A 16,626-nucleotide genomic window follows, 5' to 3' on the forward strand; every position below is an offset into this window, starting at 1 on the left:
TCTCAAGCAAGAAAAATAGTTTCCAAATTTGAGAATGTAGCACAAGAATGAAAATTTATATTTCGTGCACATAGTCGAGTTGAGAAGTGGAAGGTACACATTACGTGTACTCATTTGAAACCATTGAATTCGGAATATGGTAAACGTGTACTTGTACTCAGTTTCCTAATCATACCTATGAAATATTGAATATATAGATGATGATGTTTAGCCTAGATCTCTTTAAATATATGATCGCATATCATAGAATTTAGCTAGATACACGCTCAATTCACTCTCTAAAACTAACCTTTCTTCCATCGTTCTCATTTATGTATAACCTCTAGTTCATTTGAGCTTAGTACATTTTAATTATCATTAAATTATGTTTATGTTGACTAAATTGAGAGGATTATTAATCAGACACAGTCTAGAAATTTATATATATATATATATAGCAAGTATTATGCATAAAAATATTCCTAGAAGAGAATCTTAGACATTGTCATTTAACTTGGGCACATTCCATGCACTCTCAAAGTCTTTTAAAATCTTAATTTAATCCATGGCTTTTAATAATTATTTTGGGTTCTTAACCATAGCTAGAGAGAATTAATTAAGGTAGTGCCAAAGTAATGTCAAGCAATTACTTGAGATGCTTCTCGATCTTCGCCAATCATTAAAACTTTATTTTATTGAAAAAAATAGCTTAAAAACAGGAAGGAAAACAATAATTAATATCACAAACAAACTTTAAAGAAAGGATTACAATGTTTGGTCAAAACCAATCAATTAATGCTACATTTTAAATAACACCAACATACCCAAAACTCATTTAATCATTATATTGCATGTTGATGTGTTTTATCTATTTAAAAATAGATGGTCCAATCCAACACAATGTATTCATTTTTTTCTAGACTTAATTTCATTCCTATCATAATCATACCGAGGGGAAAGGTTGACAAATATATTTGTTAGATTTTTTTTTCTTTGATTGTAATATTTTCTAAATATAAGAGAAAATTGTCATCGTATTGATTAAAATGTCTTGAAATATCATATTAAAGATTTTTTCATAAAAAAAAGTATGAACTTGAATTTGAAATTCACATATTTTGTCAAATATATTACAATGTAGGCATGTATACTCTTTTGAGAAATGGTAGATCTACCCTTGTAATTGTAATGCAATATCTTTTCAAATGAACAAAAGTTACATACCCCTCTTGAGTAATCATTTCTTTTTTTTTTTTATTATTAATTGAAATAATTCATCAAACAAACTACTCTTAGTAGTAATTGACTCCTCGAGATCATAAATGAGCAAAAAAAAAAAAAAACCCCAAGTCTTTAATTATGTACAAAAATAGTCTACTATGAGAATCTTATCAAATTGTTATATATATATTATACACATCCTTAGCATTCTCTTAGGCGTAAGCTTATTATAATCCTAATAATTTAATCATCAATCTGAAATATAAACATAATTCAAATGGTTAAGATATATATCATTGATTAAATAATCGAAAATTGAATATAATCCTCTCCCGACATATTGTTGTTATAATTCCAATTTTATTAAACCATCATAGGTGGCTCATTGGTCTAAAAGGGTCATGGTTAATTAAGAGAGAAATAGGTTCAAATCTCAAGATGACCACCCACCTTAAAAATTAGTAATTTTTATGTGTTTTCTGGCACCAAATATTACAGGATCGTAATCTGACCTGAACACTCATGGTTATAAAAAAAAAAGAAAAAAAACTCATCACCTTTAAAATTATTTAAAAAATACCCTGCTATCAACTTTTAAAAGGTATAATTTGAAATCAACTCTAAATTCCATATATAGGTGTATAATTTAACGTGAGTTCATAATGTTTTTATTTTTTAATAAAAAACACAATGGCTTAAAGATAGGAAGGAAACAATAACTAATATCACAAACAAATTATAAATAAATGATTACATAATGTTTAGACAACGTCTCCTTTTTGGATGAACGTGTAGTATGGGATAGAGATCTCAACGCTCGACTTTGATCGATGATATTATACCTTAATCAATTAAACTACATATTCGTATGGTCAATAAAACACCAATTAAATTCAAGTTGAAATAAAAACAACCAATTAAATTCATGTTAAATTTTAAATAAACACAAAGAAGGTCAAACCTCTCATTTAATAATTATTACATGTTGATGTTTTATTTCCATTTAAAAGCAAATGGTCTAATCCACACAATGTATTGATTGCTTCCTTTTTTCATAAGGGAAAGGGTTGACAAATAGTGTTTTTTTTTCCCTATACTTGTAATAAATATTCTCTAGATATAGAAGAATATTGCCACTATATTAATTAAAAAATGCCTTGCAATCTCACGTTTGAAGATAATTCATATTCCAAATATGAACTTAACACCAAAGTTCACATATATTCTATGGAATATAACCGATTCAACTATTGTTAAAAGTATATAATCTCTACTAGATTTAAAATTTTATAAATAGTCTCCATATTTTTGATATAATATTTCTCGAAAAAAAATTCTATACTATTTACGGAATCATCTAAAACTCTCGTGAAACTAATGCGAACTAAGATATACTTCCTATTTGTTAGATTTTAACAAATCTAATACTCATGAAAAAGGATTGGGAAAAGAAAAACGAAGTACATTAAACATATATTACTCGAATAATTTTGACAGCTAGCTTAGAGAGAAAATGATTGAAAAGTGCAATAAACAGAGAACACATCATTTTCAATAGATTATAACCATATAATATACAGACACCATGACTAATTCAAAACAAGAGACTTTTGGTGGTTCTTTTAATAATAATATTCTCATAGTTTACTATCATTTTCATCTCCATTCAAACAGTAAAACCAGACCAATCCCAGCTGTGTCTGCTCTTGATCATCTTCCTATATATATAAACAACCACCCACTCCCCAAAACCATCAAAATCAAAATCCCATCTAAAAAAGATGATTCAATTCAAGAAACTCCATTTTTCCATCGCTCTCGTTTCTTTGTTCCTTGTTTCACTAATCTCCCCATCCCTCTCGACCAACGCCATCGACCTATGGTGCAGCCGAATGCCATATCCCGACGTGTGCAAACACTTCTTTAACGGCCAAAATTTCGACCCAAGGAAGCTATCCGACTTAAAAAAAATGGCTCTCAAAATCGCCATGGACAGAGCTCTTGTAGCAGAGACCCTCACGAAGCAGCTCGGCCAAAAATGCCGAAACCAAAAGGAGAGAGCCGCGTGGGCCGATTGCGTGGAGCTTTTCCAATCCACAATCCTCCACCTCAACAAAACAGTCTCCGACAAATGCTCTGGTTTCGATATTCAGACATGGCTCAGCTCCGCACTCACCAACCTCGACACGTGTCGCGCTGGGTTTGCAGACCTCCACGTGGCGGACTACGGCGCCGTTTTTCCGCTGTTGGCGAATAATAACGTCACCAAGCTTATAAGCAACAGTTTGGCGATGAATAACTGCTCGGAATCCGAATCCGAACTGGGGGCAGGTTATAGAGGCGGGTTTCCGACATGGGTTCGGGGTGGGGACCGGCGGCTGCTGCAGGCGGCATCGCCGAAGGCGGATGTGGTGGTTGCGCAGGATGGGTCCGGGAACTACCGGACGATTGCGGCGGCGTTGGCGGCGGCGGAGAAGAGGAGCGGGAGTGGGAGATTTGTGATACATGTGAAGAGAGGGGTTTATAAGGAGAATTTGGTGATCGGAAGTAAGTTGAAGAATATAATGCTTTTGGGGGATGGATTGAGGTACACCATTATTACTGGGAGTAGAAGCGTTGGAGGAGGTTCCACCACTTTCAATTCTGCTACTGTTGGTCAGTTTCTCTCTCCTTTCTTTCCTTTTTTTTTTCCCTCTCCCTAAAAATTATAAAAAATACGTTTAAATCTCATTTTGTCTCCCTCCAAACACCATTTTATTTTTGTTCCAAATTTATAAAATGTCTATTTAGCTATTTTAATTTTTAAATGTTCAATATAGCTTTATTTTAGTCTTTCAACCTTAGAAAATGATATTTAATTTCTTTGCCATTATTTTGTGATTTAATATCTATCAACAAAAATACTGTGATCATCTTAATGGACTTGTATGTTAACAATAATACACATATTCAAAATCATGTTATCTATTCGTTAGGTTAAAGATTAATGGTTATTTTTTAAAAAGAAAAATAAGTTTTAGGATTAAAATTAACATTTTGAAAATTGAGGGACAAAAAATAGAATAAACCTAAAGAAAGACTATAATAAATATTTTAAAAGTTCAGAACTAAAATGGAATAATCCCACCGGCTTGAGACTTGAGCTTAAAATAATTATTTTAGTTTTTAAATTTTGAAGATGAATCAATCCTTAAAATAAAAATATTTATTTTAGTCGTCTAAATTTTTGAAGAATAAAACAAGATCATTTTAGTCCTTCCTATTAATAGTTTACCTATATAACTCCATATTGAAACATTAATACAATAATTATACATTTGATAAAAAAAAGTAAAATAAAGACATTTTAGATTATGCAATAGTTCAACTGGCCAGACATTGTAACGTTTAGTGAACTCTATCCCTAAATTTTTATCAGATTCAGAGGAGTTGTGTTGATGATCATATTTCTCTATTGAGTTAGCTTGAAAATTACAAAAAGAAATCTTATTTTCACATTCTTGAAACCTTTTTCCTGATTTGACAAATTCTCACGTTCACATTTTTCTCTTCCTTTTAGCAACTCTTTTGTAAATGCCTAATATATAACACTTGAGATCTTGTGACTTTCTTTAGCTGTGACTGGAGAACGTTTCATTGCTCGTGGTATCACATTCCGCAACACTGCCGGACCTCAAAACCACCAAGCAGTAGCGCTTCGGTCAGGCTCCGATCTCTCTGTCTTCTTTCAATGCAGTTTCGAGGGATATCAAGACACTCTCTACGTCCATTCTCAAAGACAATTCTACAGAGAGTGCTACATTTACGGCACGGTCGATTTCATCTTCGGTAATGCTGCTGTGGTCCTCCAAAATTGCATGATATACGCAAGAAAACCTATCCCTGGCCAGCAATGCGTCGTGACCGCCCAAGGCCGCACGGACCCGAACCAAAACACCGGGATCTCGATCCACAACTCGAGGGTGATGGCTGCAGCCGACCTCAAACCGGTTCAAAGCTCGGTTAGAACCTACTTGGGAAGGCCATGGAAGGAGTACTCTCGCACAGTTTACTTGAAAAATTACTTGGATGGGTTGGTGAACCCTGCAGGGTGGTTGGAATGGAGTGGTAATTTTGCCCTTAATACATTGTACTATGGAGAGTATAACAATTTTGGGCCTGGTTCTTCTACTAGCAACAGAGTGAAATGGAAGGGTTATAGAGTAATTACAAGTGCCACAGAAGCATCAAAGTTTACTGTGGAGAATTTTATTGCTGGGAAGTCATGGCTGCCTGGGACTGGAGTGCCATTCACTGTTGGCCTTTGAAACACAAAATTATCATTGATTTTGTTCTTCCATTTGTGGACATTTAGCGGCACAAAACACATTAAGTCGGGGCTATTTGTGGGGAATTTGTAACATCTTTGATTCATATATCTATTGTTGTGATTGTGTTTTATTGTATTGATCAATAATACACCATTCTTGGGATACTCTTCAAACCTGAATATTTATTATTTCTTTATATAATTTGGATATCTAAATGAACAATTTTTTTAGGGGCTCTTATTTTTGTAATTTTTTTAAGGGCTCTTATTCTTGCAGTTTTTTCCATTTCTATCAAAGATACCACGTTGAAAATAAAAGGTACCTTATAATGGTTTATAATAGACATGACTACTCCTCTTATTGTCAATTGACGATGGAACCCATGAATATTAATATAGTATCAGAGCCCAAAACACTCAAATGAGCATTCCATCTAAAAATGAGATTCGGCCAAGATCGATGAGTCAAAAGAGCTATAAGCACTAACATTTTGCCAATTAGTTTTTGTTAAATGTTTAGTCTAAATTACTAAAAATATCCCTGAAACTTTAGTTTGGAATATGTTTCAAAAACACCTCTATTCTTAGAAAATACCATTTGCTCAAAAATCTATTAATATTTTGAACCAAAAATTGTTATGGCAAACCCTAGAACAACCTGAGAATAATTAACATGAAAGCTTGCCTGAATTAAGTCCGAAATTAAAAAAGAATTGGAAGAAACTATCGTTTAAAAAGGAGGGATTATGACAAAATTGGATAAAGAATGGAGAAGCAAATTTCATTGACATGAAGGAAGAAAACTTAGGCAAAATTGAGACGTTAATTTTCCACGTCGTTCCATATTATTTTACAGTAATTTTTCGTTCAAAATATTAACAAATATTTGTTCAAAATATATCTTTTAAACCTTATGATAAGGTCAATGATAATATTGAAATTTTTTAAAAGATAATGATATTTTTTAAATAGAAGACAAAGTTAGGGGGTTTATTTTCTTTCTTTTTTTTAATAAATTTTAAATAATACAGACACATCACCAAAACTCATTTAATAATGTCAAACCAGCATAGCTCAAATGGTTAAGACACCTATCTCTCATCAGAAGGTTATGAGTTTGAACTTTCACCCCCACAATGTTGTACTAAAAAAAACCTCTTTAATAATTTTTTTTAAAGAGATATCCTTTCATTACGAGCAGGTTGGCGATAACATAAAACTCATTTAATAATTATTACATATTGATCTTTTATTTCCATTTAGAAACAAATGGTCCAATCCAACACCAACATTATTGCTTAAAACAAATGGTCCAATCCAACATCAACATTATTGCTTATTTTTTCACAAGGGAAGGTTGACAAATACAATAATCAGATGTTTTTCTTTTCTTACCATAATTGTAATAGTTTCTTGATATTGGTATTTCCAGAGAATATACAGTCATTTCATTAATTAAAATGTTTTGAAATATCATGTCGAAGATAATTACATTCTAAATACTCACAGTTTTGCTTTTAGTTTCACTAAAAAAATTCATACCAATGAACATAATTGTCACATCCATATATACCTATGATATTCTCTCCAGTAAATGCACGACCTTTTTTACACTATTTACAAACTCAATATCCTCCACTTGAACAAAGTATCGTCAAACCTCCTCTCAAGTAGTCATTCATCTGTGTCCACTTCTCGAATCAAAACGAAAACTTGCTCTTATCCAAACCCAACATAGTTAAAAGGTGTCATTCATCAAGGGATGGATTGAACGTCTACTAAGGGTGCAAGATTTAATTTGAAAGAAAAAAATTATATAGTCTCTTGACTATTTGTTTTATGAATCATCTAAACTCCAATCAAATGTATACGTGGGTAGTCTTCCCTATGAAACTCGTCCTTCCCCTTCTATATAAACCACCAATCCCTTTGTAACATTCAATATCAAAAACCCAAAAGAAAAAAAAAATTCTAAAAAAGATGATTCGATTTCAAAAGCTTCATTTTTCCATCGTTCTCGTTTATTTGTTCGTTGTTTCACTAATCTCGCCATCCCTCTCGACCAACGCCATCGACCAATGGTGTAGCCAAACGCCATATCCCGACGTGTGCAAACACTTCTTTAACGCCAAACATTTCAATCCAACGAAGCTCTCAGAATTCAAAAAAATGGCTCGTAAAATCGCCATGGACAGAGCTCTCGCAGCAGAAACTGTCACAAGGCAACTCGACCTTAATAGCCGTACCGAAAAAGAGAGAGCCGCATGGGCCGATTGCTTGCAGCTTTACCAAATCACAATCCTCCAACTCAACAAAACATTCTCCGATAAATGTTCTGATTTCGATATTCAGACGTGGCTCAGCTCTGCCCTCACCAATCTCGACACGTGTCGCACCGGGTTCACGGACCTCCACGTGGCTTTCCCGCTGCTGGCGAATAATAACCTGACCAAGCTTATAAGCAACAGTTTGGCGATGAATAACTACTCGGAATCCGAATTAGAGACAGGTTATATTGGGGAGTTTCCGACGTGGGTTCGGGCCGAGGACCGGCGGCTATTGCATTTGGCATGGCCGAAGGCGGATCTGGTGGTGGCGCAGGATGGGTCGGGGAATTATCGGACGATTGCGGCGGCGTTGGCGGCGGCGGGGAGGAGAAGCGGGAGCGAGAGATTTGTGATATATGTGAAGAGAGGGGTTTATGAGGAGAATTTGATGATTGGGAATGAGATGAAGAATATAATGCTTTTAGGGGATGGATTAAAATACACCATTATTACTGGGAGTAGAAGTGTTGGAGGAGGTTTCACAACTTTCAATTCTGCTACTGTTTGTGAGTTTCTCTCGTTCATCTTTTTTTTCCTCTAGATTAAAGTACATATATTTTGAAAATTCTGGAATCATAATTGGATAATCTCAAAATTTGAGAGATGAAAATGGAATTTAGACCGTAAAGTTATTTGAGGAAGATTTTAATTGGGTTAACTTCAATTAGAAATTTTAATTTTATGGATTAGTGAAAGTTTTTTGTTTTTCTTTTTTGTCAGTGGAAAATTAGTTTTCTAACAAAGAGGGAAAGGAGTTTTGATGTTAAACTAAGTACCAATACTTTTAAAAATGACATTTTATATGGAATTACGAATTCTAACCCTAAAATTGATCAGCTGCGAGTTTGACAAAACAAAAGAATCCTAATTCACAAATTTAACAACTTCTCATTATTTCACATTTTGGCAACAACTGTTTGTAAATGTGTTTGAGATTTTGTGACTTTGTTCAGTTGTGAGCGGGGAACATTTTATTGCTCGTGGCATCACATTTCGGAATACTGCCGGACCCGAAAACTACCAAGCGGTAGCCCTCTTCTCAGGCTCCGATCTCTCCGTATTTTTCCGGTGCCGATTCGAGGGATATCAAGACACTCTCTACGCCCATTCCCAAAGACAATTCTATAGAGAATGCTACATCTACGGCACCATCGATTTCATCTTCGGCAACGCGGCGGTTGTCCTTCAGAACTGCATGATCTATGCAAGAAAACCTATCCATGGGCAGCAATGCGTCGTGACCGCCCAAGGCCGCATCGACCCGAACCAAAACACCGGGATCTCGATCCACAACTCGAGGGTGATGGCCACGGCCGATCTCGAACCGGTTCGAAGCTCGGTTGGAATCTACTTGGGGAGGCCATGGAAGGAGTACTCTCGCACAGTTTACTTGCAAAACTACTTGGATGGCTTGGTGAAGCTTGCAGGGTGGTCAGAATGGAGTGGTAATTTTGCCTTTAATACATTGTATTATGGAGAGTATAAGAATTTTGGACCTGGTTCTTCTACTAGCAATAGAGTGAAATGGAAGGGTTATAGAGTGATAACAAGTGCCACAGAAGCATCAAAATTTACTGTTGGGAATTTTATTGGTGGGAGCTCATGGCTGCCTTGGACTGGAGTGCCATTCACTGCTAGCCTTTGAAATGGTTGAAAATCTCAGTGATTTTGATATTCAAGTTGATGATTTTTAGCTGCATAAAACACATTAATAATTAAGTTGGGGTTATTGTGGGTGTAATTTGTAACATCTTTGATTCATATATCAATTGTTGTGCTTGCGTTTTATTGTATTGATCAATAATACACAATTCTCGACAGAGTTCTTAATTGAATATTTATTCTTTCTTGTTTCTTTCATTGTAATCGGCCTCTAAGGTTGAGGAACATTCTCATTTCTGATTTTTCTCTTTTCAAGTTTTATTAAGAAATTTAAGTCTCTTGTAACTAATTATGTTTTTTGTATTTTTTTTAGAAACATTCTCTATAGAAATTTTGAAAACAATCGAAACAAGTTTATTATTTTTCTTGTTTTTGTTTCGAATTTGTTATAAAACATAAATATAAAACATATGCAACAATAGATCATTTATAATTGACTTATCCAAAACTCACATCCTAGTCCTTGCCTCTACATGGACTTCTAAATCCAATCATTTTTTAACTAAAATAGACCTTCCATTTCTCTCGATTTGAGTGCTTTTATACACCTTTTTTTGTATGTTTATCACATACACATTATCATAGGTGTTGGAGCTATGCAATTCTATTTTTATTTATAAAAGTGGAGTAATGAAAACAAGAAATAAGAACATTATCAAATAAGCCTTAAATGATTGCATTCTTTTTTTTAGAATAAAGGAGTTTAAGCAGAAGATAATGCTCTTTTGTATTTTGGTACAAAGATGAGTGAGTGGATGCATTAGTCACCAATCAAAATGGAAAAATTATTGTTGGTTGGCGGTACAAAAATGAGTAAGTGGGTGCATAAGTCCCCACCCCCACTTGTTGTACTAAAAAAGAAGAAGAAAAAAGAATGAAAGTGGAAACGATGAATCGATGCGATTGTTTAACTACTCAAGTGTTAATTAATTATGTAATTTTGTTATTGATCTCGTGAAAATTTCAATGGATAACAATGAAGTTGATAAGTGTGACTATGGGAGCATTGATTATAATTAATCACGGAGGAGTACTATTAGTCCCATATTTATAGTGAGAGTGTTCAAAATCTGACGATAAAGAAGAGTCTAATTCTAAATGAAACAGGCAGGGTGTTTGGTGACAAATAACTCTTGGAAGTTTCATCCATGTGGGTGTTGTGTTCAGGTCGCCACAACAGGGGTTTGGACGTACGGCTACTCCCTTAGAACGTCCATGAAATAAGATACGTGCACATGATCGTTAATGTGTAATCCATGTAAAAAGAATGCGCTGCCTACTAACTGTACTATGTTGGTGTGATAAATGGAAATTAACAATTTGAGTAAGAAGAGATGTAGTTCAAGACTTAGTTTACTAAATGTCAAGAAATTAAAAAAAATTCAAATGTACACAGAGGTTCAAACTTTGCAACACCACACCCTTGCATAGTAAATTGCTCCTCCTTATTTATATTTATATTTTCAAAATCTTAAAATTGTGGGGATTGTTCGGTATATATTTGCAGTATATTTTTTTTATTAGTTTTATTTTTAGTTGTTTAACTTAGTCAATTCACCATCCCAATTGAATAGGAGGGAATGACTATGAACTTGTTAAACAAGTATCCCCCTATAAAAAGGGCAGTATCTACCATCTCATAGAACAAGAGCGTTTCCCATCCCAGAAGTTGTTCTGCTATAATCTCTGCAACGCCGCACTGCGAAGGATTCAATAGACAACATTTACGAGCGTGATCCAAAATTTACAGGCTTTTCTTTACCTCTCTATTTTACTGTTGTTTATTAAATTAATTATTTGTATTGATGGTTAATTATTTTAAATATTTCTATCTCTAGATATATTTCCAACAATATTCGCAACCAATTAATTCATGTTAATTAGCTAAGTTGAGCTATGCTCAACTGATTTAGGCAGATCGTGGGTTCGAATTCCCACCCTTGCATGTTGTACTAAACAAATCTCGTTAAATTTTCGATTGGTTGGTAATTGATTATATGTTGATGTTTTATTTCCATTTAAAAACAAATAGTCTAATCCAACCTAGTCTCGCGGGAAACGTTGACAGATACCTTTGTTAGATTTTTTTGTTCTTTCCATAGTTGTAATGTTGTCTATATATTGGGATATCTAAAAAAAAATATAACAATTATATTAATTAAAATATGATCTTTGAAATATCATATTGAAAAATAATTTCATTGACCAAATATAAACATTAAATGTCAAAGTTCATCTATTCTATCTAATATAGTTAGTTCAATGTGGTTAAAGGTTGTACTAAAGAAAATGGTTCAAAGGCGTCTCTACTATTTTAAAATAAACTACATAAACGCATAGTTAATTAGCTGAGAGAAAAAAGGCCTAAGACCCTAATCTTGAAAAGGCCTCATATTGTTATATATATATATATGCTTGTTATTTATTTATAGCTCATAAATTATTCTCAGCGTGTGTGAGTTTTTAATTATAAATATACTTCTAGAATACAAAATTATATATATATCTTCCATAAAATTTTCAAGATAACAAATTATATAAAAGAAATAGATGCTTTTTCCAAAGGCATTATTGACAATAATTTTTTTTTAATATATCAGAAGCTTTTAAAAATTAAAGTTAATCAAATTGTGTTTGAGAACTATATAACAAAAAAGAAAATTTAAATGGACCGACAATATTGTCTCTATTGAAAATGATATATATGAAAATTTAATATATAATTTTCTTCTAATTTGGAGAGCTTTCCTCTAAAACCTCTTTTTTTTCATGTGTTTTTCATTTACTCTAATAGAATTGCTCACTTTTCCGAAAAAAAGATACATATTTTTGTATCTTCAAAGTAAGAAAAATATAGCTAATATATTCTATATTAAGCAACTTCCATGTTAAAATTTTGACTAAAGCTCAATATCATGTAGCATTACCAAAAAACAAATATAACACATTTACCATTTCCGATAAGTTAATCATATCTTTTAACACCATGAGTAATTCAAACTTTTGGTGGGTTCTTGAATAATTATTTTATTCCCATAGTTAATTACTATCATTTTCATCTCCATTCAAAGAAAAAACCAAACCAATCTCAGCTCTGTCGTTGTCCCTATCCCTATGAAAATCCTCCTCTTCCCTTCTCATACATAAACAACCACACCCACTTCCTAAAACCATCAATATCAAAAACCCAAAAGAAAAAAAGAAAAAGGAATCTGAAAAAGATGATTCAATTTATCCATTTTCCCATCATTATCGTTTCTTTGTTCGTTGTTTCACTAGTGTCCCCATCCCTCTCCACCAACGCTGTCGACACATGGTGCAGCCGAACGCCATATCCTGACGTGTGCAACCACATCTTTAACGCCAAACATTTCAACCCAACGAAGCTCTCAGAATTCAAAACAATGGCTCGTAAAATCGCCCTGGACACAGCTCTCGCAACAGAAACCCTCACAAAGCAACTCGGCCTTAATAGCCCTACCGAAAAAGAGAGCGCCGCGTTGGCCGATTGCTTACACCTTTACAAAATCACAATCCTCCAGCTCAACAAAACATTCTCCCACAAATGTTCTGATTTCGATATTCAGACGTGGCTCAGTTCCGCACTCACCAATCTCGACACGTGTCGTGCCGGGTTCGCAGACCTCCACGTGGCTTTCCCGCTGCTGCTGAATAATAATAACGTGACGAAGCTTATAAGCAACAGTTTGGCGATGAATAACTACTCGAAATCCAATTCGGAGACGGGTTATAGAAGGGGGTTTCCGACGTGGGTTCGGGCCAGGGACCGGCGGCTACTGCAGGCGGAGTCGCCCAAGGCGAATGTGGTGGTGGCGCAGGATGGGTCTGGGAATTACCGGACGATTGCGGCGGCGTTGGCGGCGGGGAGGAGGAGTGGGAGTGGGAGATTTGTGATATATGTGAAGAAAGGGGTTTATGAGGAGAATGTGGTGATTGGGAATGAGATGAAGAATATAATGCTTTTGGGGGATGGATTGAGGTACACCATTGTTACTGGGAGTAGAAGTGTTGGAGGAGGTTCTACAACTTTCAATTCTGCCACTGTTTGTGAGTTTCTCTCTATCCTCCTTTTTTTTCTCTCTTTTCTTTCTTTCTGGATAAAAGTAGATATATTTTGAAAATTTGGAATTAAAATAGGATAATCCGAGAAATCTAGACTAAAATAGAATTTACATCTTAAAATTATTTGAGAAATATTTCACATCGGTTAACTCTTGAATTAGAAAATTTAATTAAAAGAAACTTTTGTTTCTTTTTTAATACAAAAAAGTGAAAGTAAAGATTTAAATTTACGACCTTTTTACCGTGGACATATGCCTTTAACCAATTGTCGACGACACACATTAATTAAACTTTTTAACCTACTATGCTCAAGTTGTGATTCAACTTTGGTAACATGGCAAGGTCTAGCTTCATCTTGGTCCACAAAATCAAACTTTTTTTTGTAATTACGATATCGCTACCATTTCTTTCAATTGGAGTGTTTTTCTATAACCTCCATTTCGTTTACCTTAGTATGTTTCTGATCACAAACAAATGCCCAAGCTAAGTTAGTTGAGAGATCTTTTCACAGCCTCAACTCATGTCCACACCCCAACCGTTAGGAAATGTCACGTAGAGAACCATCGGATACATAAACTTCTATATTCCACCTAATTCAAGTTATGTTGTCATGGAATCAAGCTGCTAAAAGTCTAAAACTAATCTTAGCTATGCTCAACTTGGCAGGCAAGGAATACTTTTCATATTAAATATTCATAGAATCCTAACCGTAATCTTTGTCGGATGAGTTTGACATACATAAAGGCCGGAAACAAAAGAATCCTAATTTACAAATTTAATAAATTCCCATTTCACATTTTGGCAACAACTCTTTGTAAACGCCTTTGAGTTTTTATGACGACCTTTGTGCAGTTGTGAGCGGAGAACGTTTTATTGGCCGTGGCATAACATTCCGCAACACTGCCGGACCTGAAAACTACCAAGCGGTAGCCCTCATGTCAGGCTCTGATCGCTCCGTCTTTTTCAGGTGCGGCTTCGAGGGATATCAAGACACTCTCTACGCCCATTCCCAAAGACAATTCTACCGAGAGTGCTACATCTACGGCACCATCGATTTCATCTTTGGCAATGCTATCGTCGTCCTCCAAAACTGCATAATCTTAGTGAGAAAACCTATCCACGGGCAAGAATGCACTGTCACTGCCCAAGGCCGCATGGAACCCAACCAGAACACTGGAATCTCGATCCACAATTCGAGGGTGATGGCCGCGGCCGACCTCGAACCGGTTCGAAGCTCGGTTAGAACCTACTTGGGGAGGCCATGGAATCAGTACTCTCGAACAGTTTACTTGCAAAACTACTTGGATGACTTGGTGAATCCTGCAGGGTGGTCGGAATGGAGTGGTGATTTTGGTCTTAATACATTGTATTATGGAGAGTATAAGAATTTTGGGCCTGGTTCTTCTACTAACAATAGAGTGAAATGGAAGGGTTATAGAGTGATAACAAGTGCCACAGAAGCATCAACGTTTACTGTTGGAAATTTTATTGGTGGGAATTCATGGCTACCTGAGACTGGAGTGCCGTTCACTGCTGGCCTTTGAAAGATTTGAAAATCAGTGATTTTAATCTTTAATTTGTTGACTTTTAGCTACATAAAACACATTAATAATTAAGTTGGGGTTATTGTGGGTAATTTGTAACATCTTTGATTCATATAGTTGTGATTGCCTTTTATTGTATTGATCAATAATACACCATTCTTGGGATGTTCTTGAAAGTTAGATTATTTATTCTTTCTTGTTTTTCTTTCATTATAATTTGGATGTAAATGAACCCATTTTTTTTTAGGGACTCGGTGTAACTATTTAATATAATTATAAAATATTAAAATGTAATTTTTTTTAATTATAATATAATCGGTCGATCGGGACCAACGGGTTCATGATCGTCGACTGATCGACCTTGTCGGTTCTGATTTTTCGAAATCGACAACAAAACCGCCTATCCCAAAAACCAACCGATCAACCTATTTTTGATCGGTTTCGGTAGGTCGGCTCGATTTTTCGGGACCGATCAACCTCTTCTCGTTACACCGGTAGAGGAGTTGGACCTGTTGTCTCTCTTTTCTCTGTCTTTCGACTTCTTGAGCGAGCTGCGTTTGTAGGATTTCTTGTCCTTTGACTGGATAATGTCATCTGCCTCAATGAACTTTCTAGCTTGCTCAAGGCAGCCCTTCAGAGTTTGGGCTCTAATTTCTTTGATTATGACTAGCTCAGTCTTTCAATGGGTCACCTCATTAACGAATGTTGTTTGGACAAAGGCGTTGGTGCATTTCTTCACCTTGATCTGCTCTACAAGGAATCTTTTGATGTAATCGTGGAGATATTCCTTATGCTTCTTTTGATGGATAGCAGATAAGTGTCAGACTGTATGGTGTGCTGGTGAGCTACTAACTGGGCTATGAACGCCTTCCGAGCTGCTTCCAGATCGAAATGGAGTAAGGCGCTAACAACCTATACCATTTTCGTGCAGAGACTTGCAGGATGATAGAGATGTCCTACACTTCATCACGTCAGAATATGTGTAAAATTTTATGATGCACTCGAAAGTCTCCGTGTGATCTACTTGGTCGATTGAGCTGTTATACTTGTCGAAGATCGACAAGTAGCTCCCTTACGAGACCGACAGGTTAAGAATATAGTCTGAATGAAGGTTGGTTCAGGCTCGTCATCATCAAAAGTAGGCTTATCTTTGGTCTTTTTAAGGTCGCCTTTGATCTTGATGACTAGTTCTCTCTTCAACTAGTCAACTGTATATGAAATTGCCTACAGAATCCTCCTAGTGTTGCTTCTTATGAGTACATCCTATCCCTGAGCTCGTTTATGGATGATAGTGTCTCGTAAGTCTTCATCTTCTCTCTAGGAAAGTAGGGAAAAGAGAATCGATCGCAAGGCGAGGTCTGTCGTTCCTTATGAGAACTAGCTTCTCAATAGGTCGGTGCACGCCATTCTTGGTTTAATTGTTGTCTAGCTTCTGCTTGCATTTCTTGGGATAACGAGGGATCTCAGGCTCATACTGCAGCTCGGTGGTCAGGACCTCCTC

At 35.3% G+C, this 16,626-nt stretch overlaps 3 protein-coding genes across 3 annotated transcripts; all 3 read left to right on the forward strand.

Annotated features, from left to right (window-relative positions):
* The first annotated feature begins 2,933 nt into the window (after positions 1 to 2,933).
* On the forward strand, positions 2,934 to 5,674 carry LOC111025933 (pectinesterase 2-like). Its single transcript, XM_088126072.1, has 2 exons — positions 2,934 to 3,855; positions 4,816 to 5,674. The coding sequence occupies exons 1-2, from the start codon at positions 2,982 to 2,984 to the stop codon at positions 5,505 to 5,507; spliced, it is 1,566 nt and encodes a 521-aa protein (XP_087982198.1). The 5' UTR covers positions 2,934 to 2,981; the 3' UTR covers positions 5,508 to 5,674.
* Positions 5,675 to 7,507: 1,833 nt separating this feature from the next.
* LOC111026059 (pectinesterase 2-like) lies at positions 7,508 to 9,481 on the forward strand. Its single transcript, XM_088125690.1, has 2 exons — positions 7,508 to 8,342; positions 8,790 to 9,481. Exons 1-2 carry the CDS (start codon positions 7,679 to 7,681, stop codon positions 9,479 to 9,481), a joined length of 1,356 nt encoding a protein of 451 aa, XP_087981816.1. The 5' UTR covers positions 7,508 to 7,678.
* A 3,238-nt stretch (positions 9,482 to 12,719) lies between these two features.
* LOC111025994 (pectinesterase 2-like) lies at positions 12,720 to 15,198 on the forward strand. Its single transcript, XM_022303956.2, has 2 exons — positions 12,720 to 13,566; positions 14,434 to 15,198. Exons 1-2 carry the CDS (start codon positions 12,720 to 12,722, stop codon positions 15,123 to 15,125), a joined length of 1,539 nt encoding a protein of 512 aa, XP_022159648.1. The 3' UTR covers positions 15,126 to 15,198.
* Positions 15,199 to 16,626: the final 1,428 nt, after the last annotated feature.

The sequence above is a fragment of the Momordica charantia genome (genome assembly GCF_013281855.1).
Source record: "Momordica charantia cultivar OHB3-1 chromosome 6 unlocalized genomic scaffold, Mcharantia_2.0 BLBB01000006.1, whole genome shotgun sequence".
Lineage (NCBI taxonomy): Eukaryota > Viridiplantae > Streptophyta > Magnoliopsida > Cucurbitales > Cucurbitaceae > Momordica > Momordica charantia.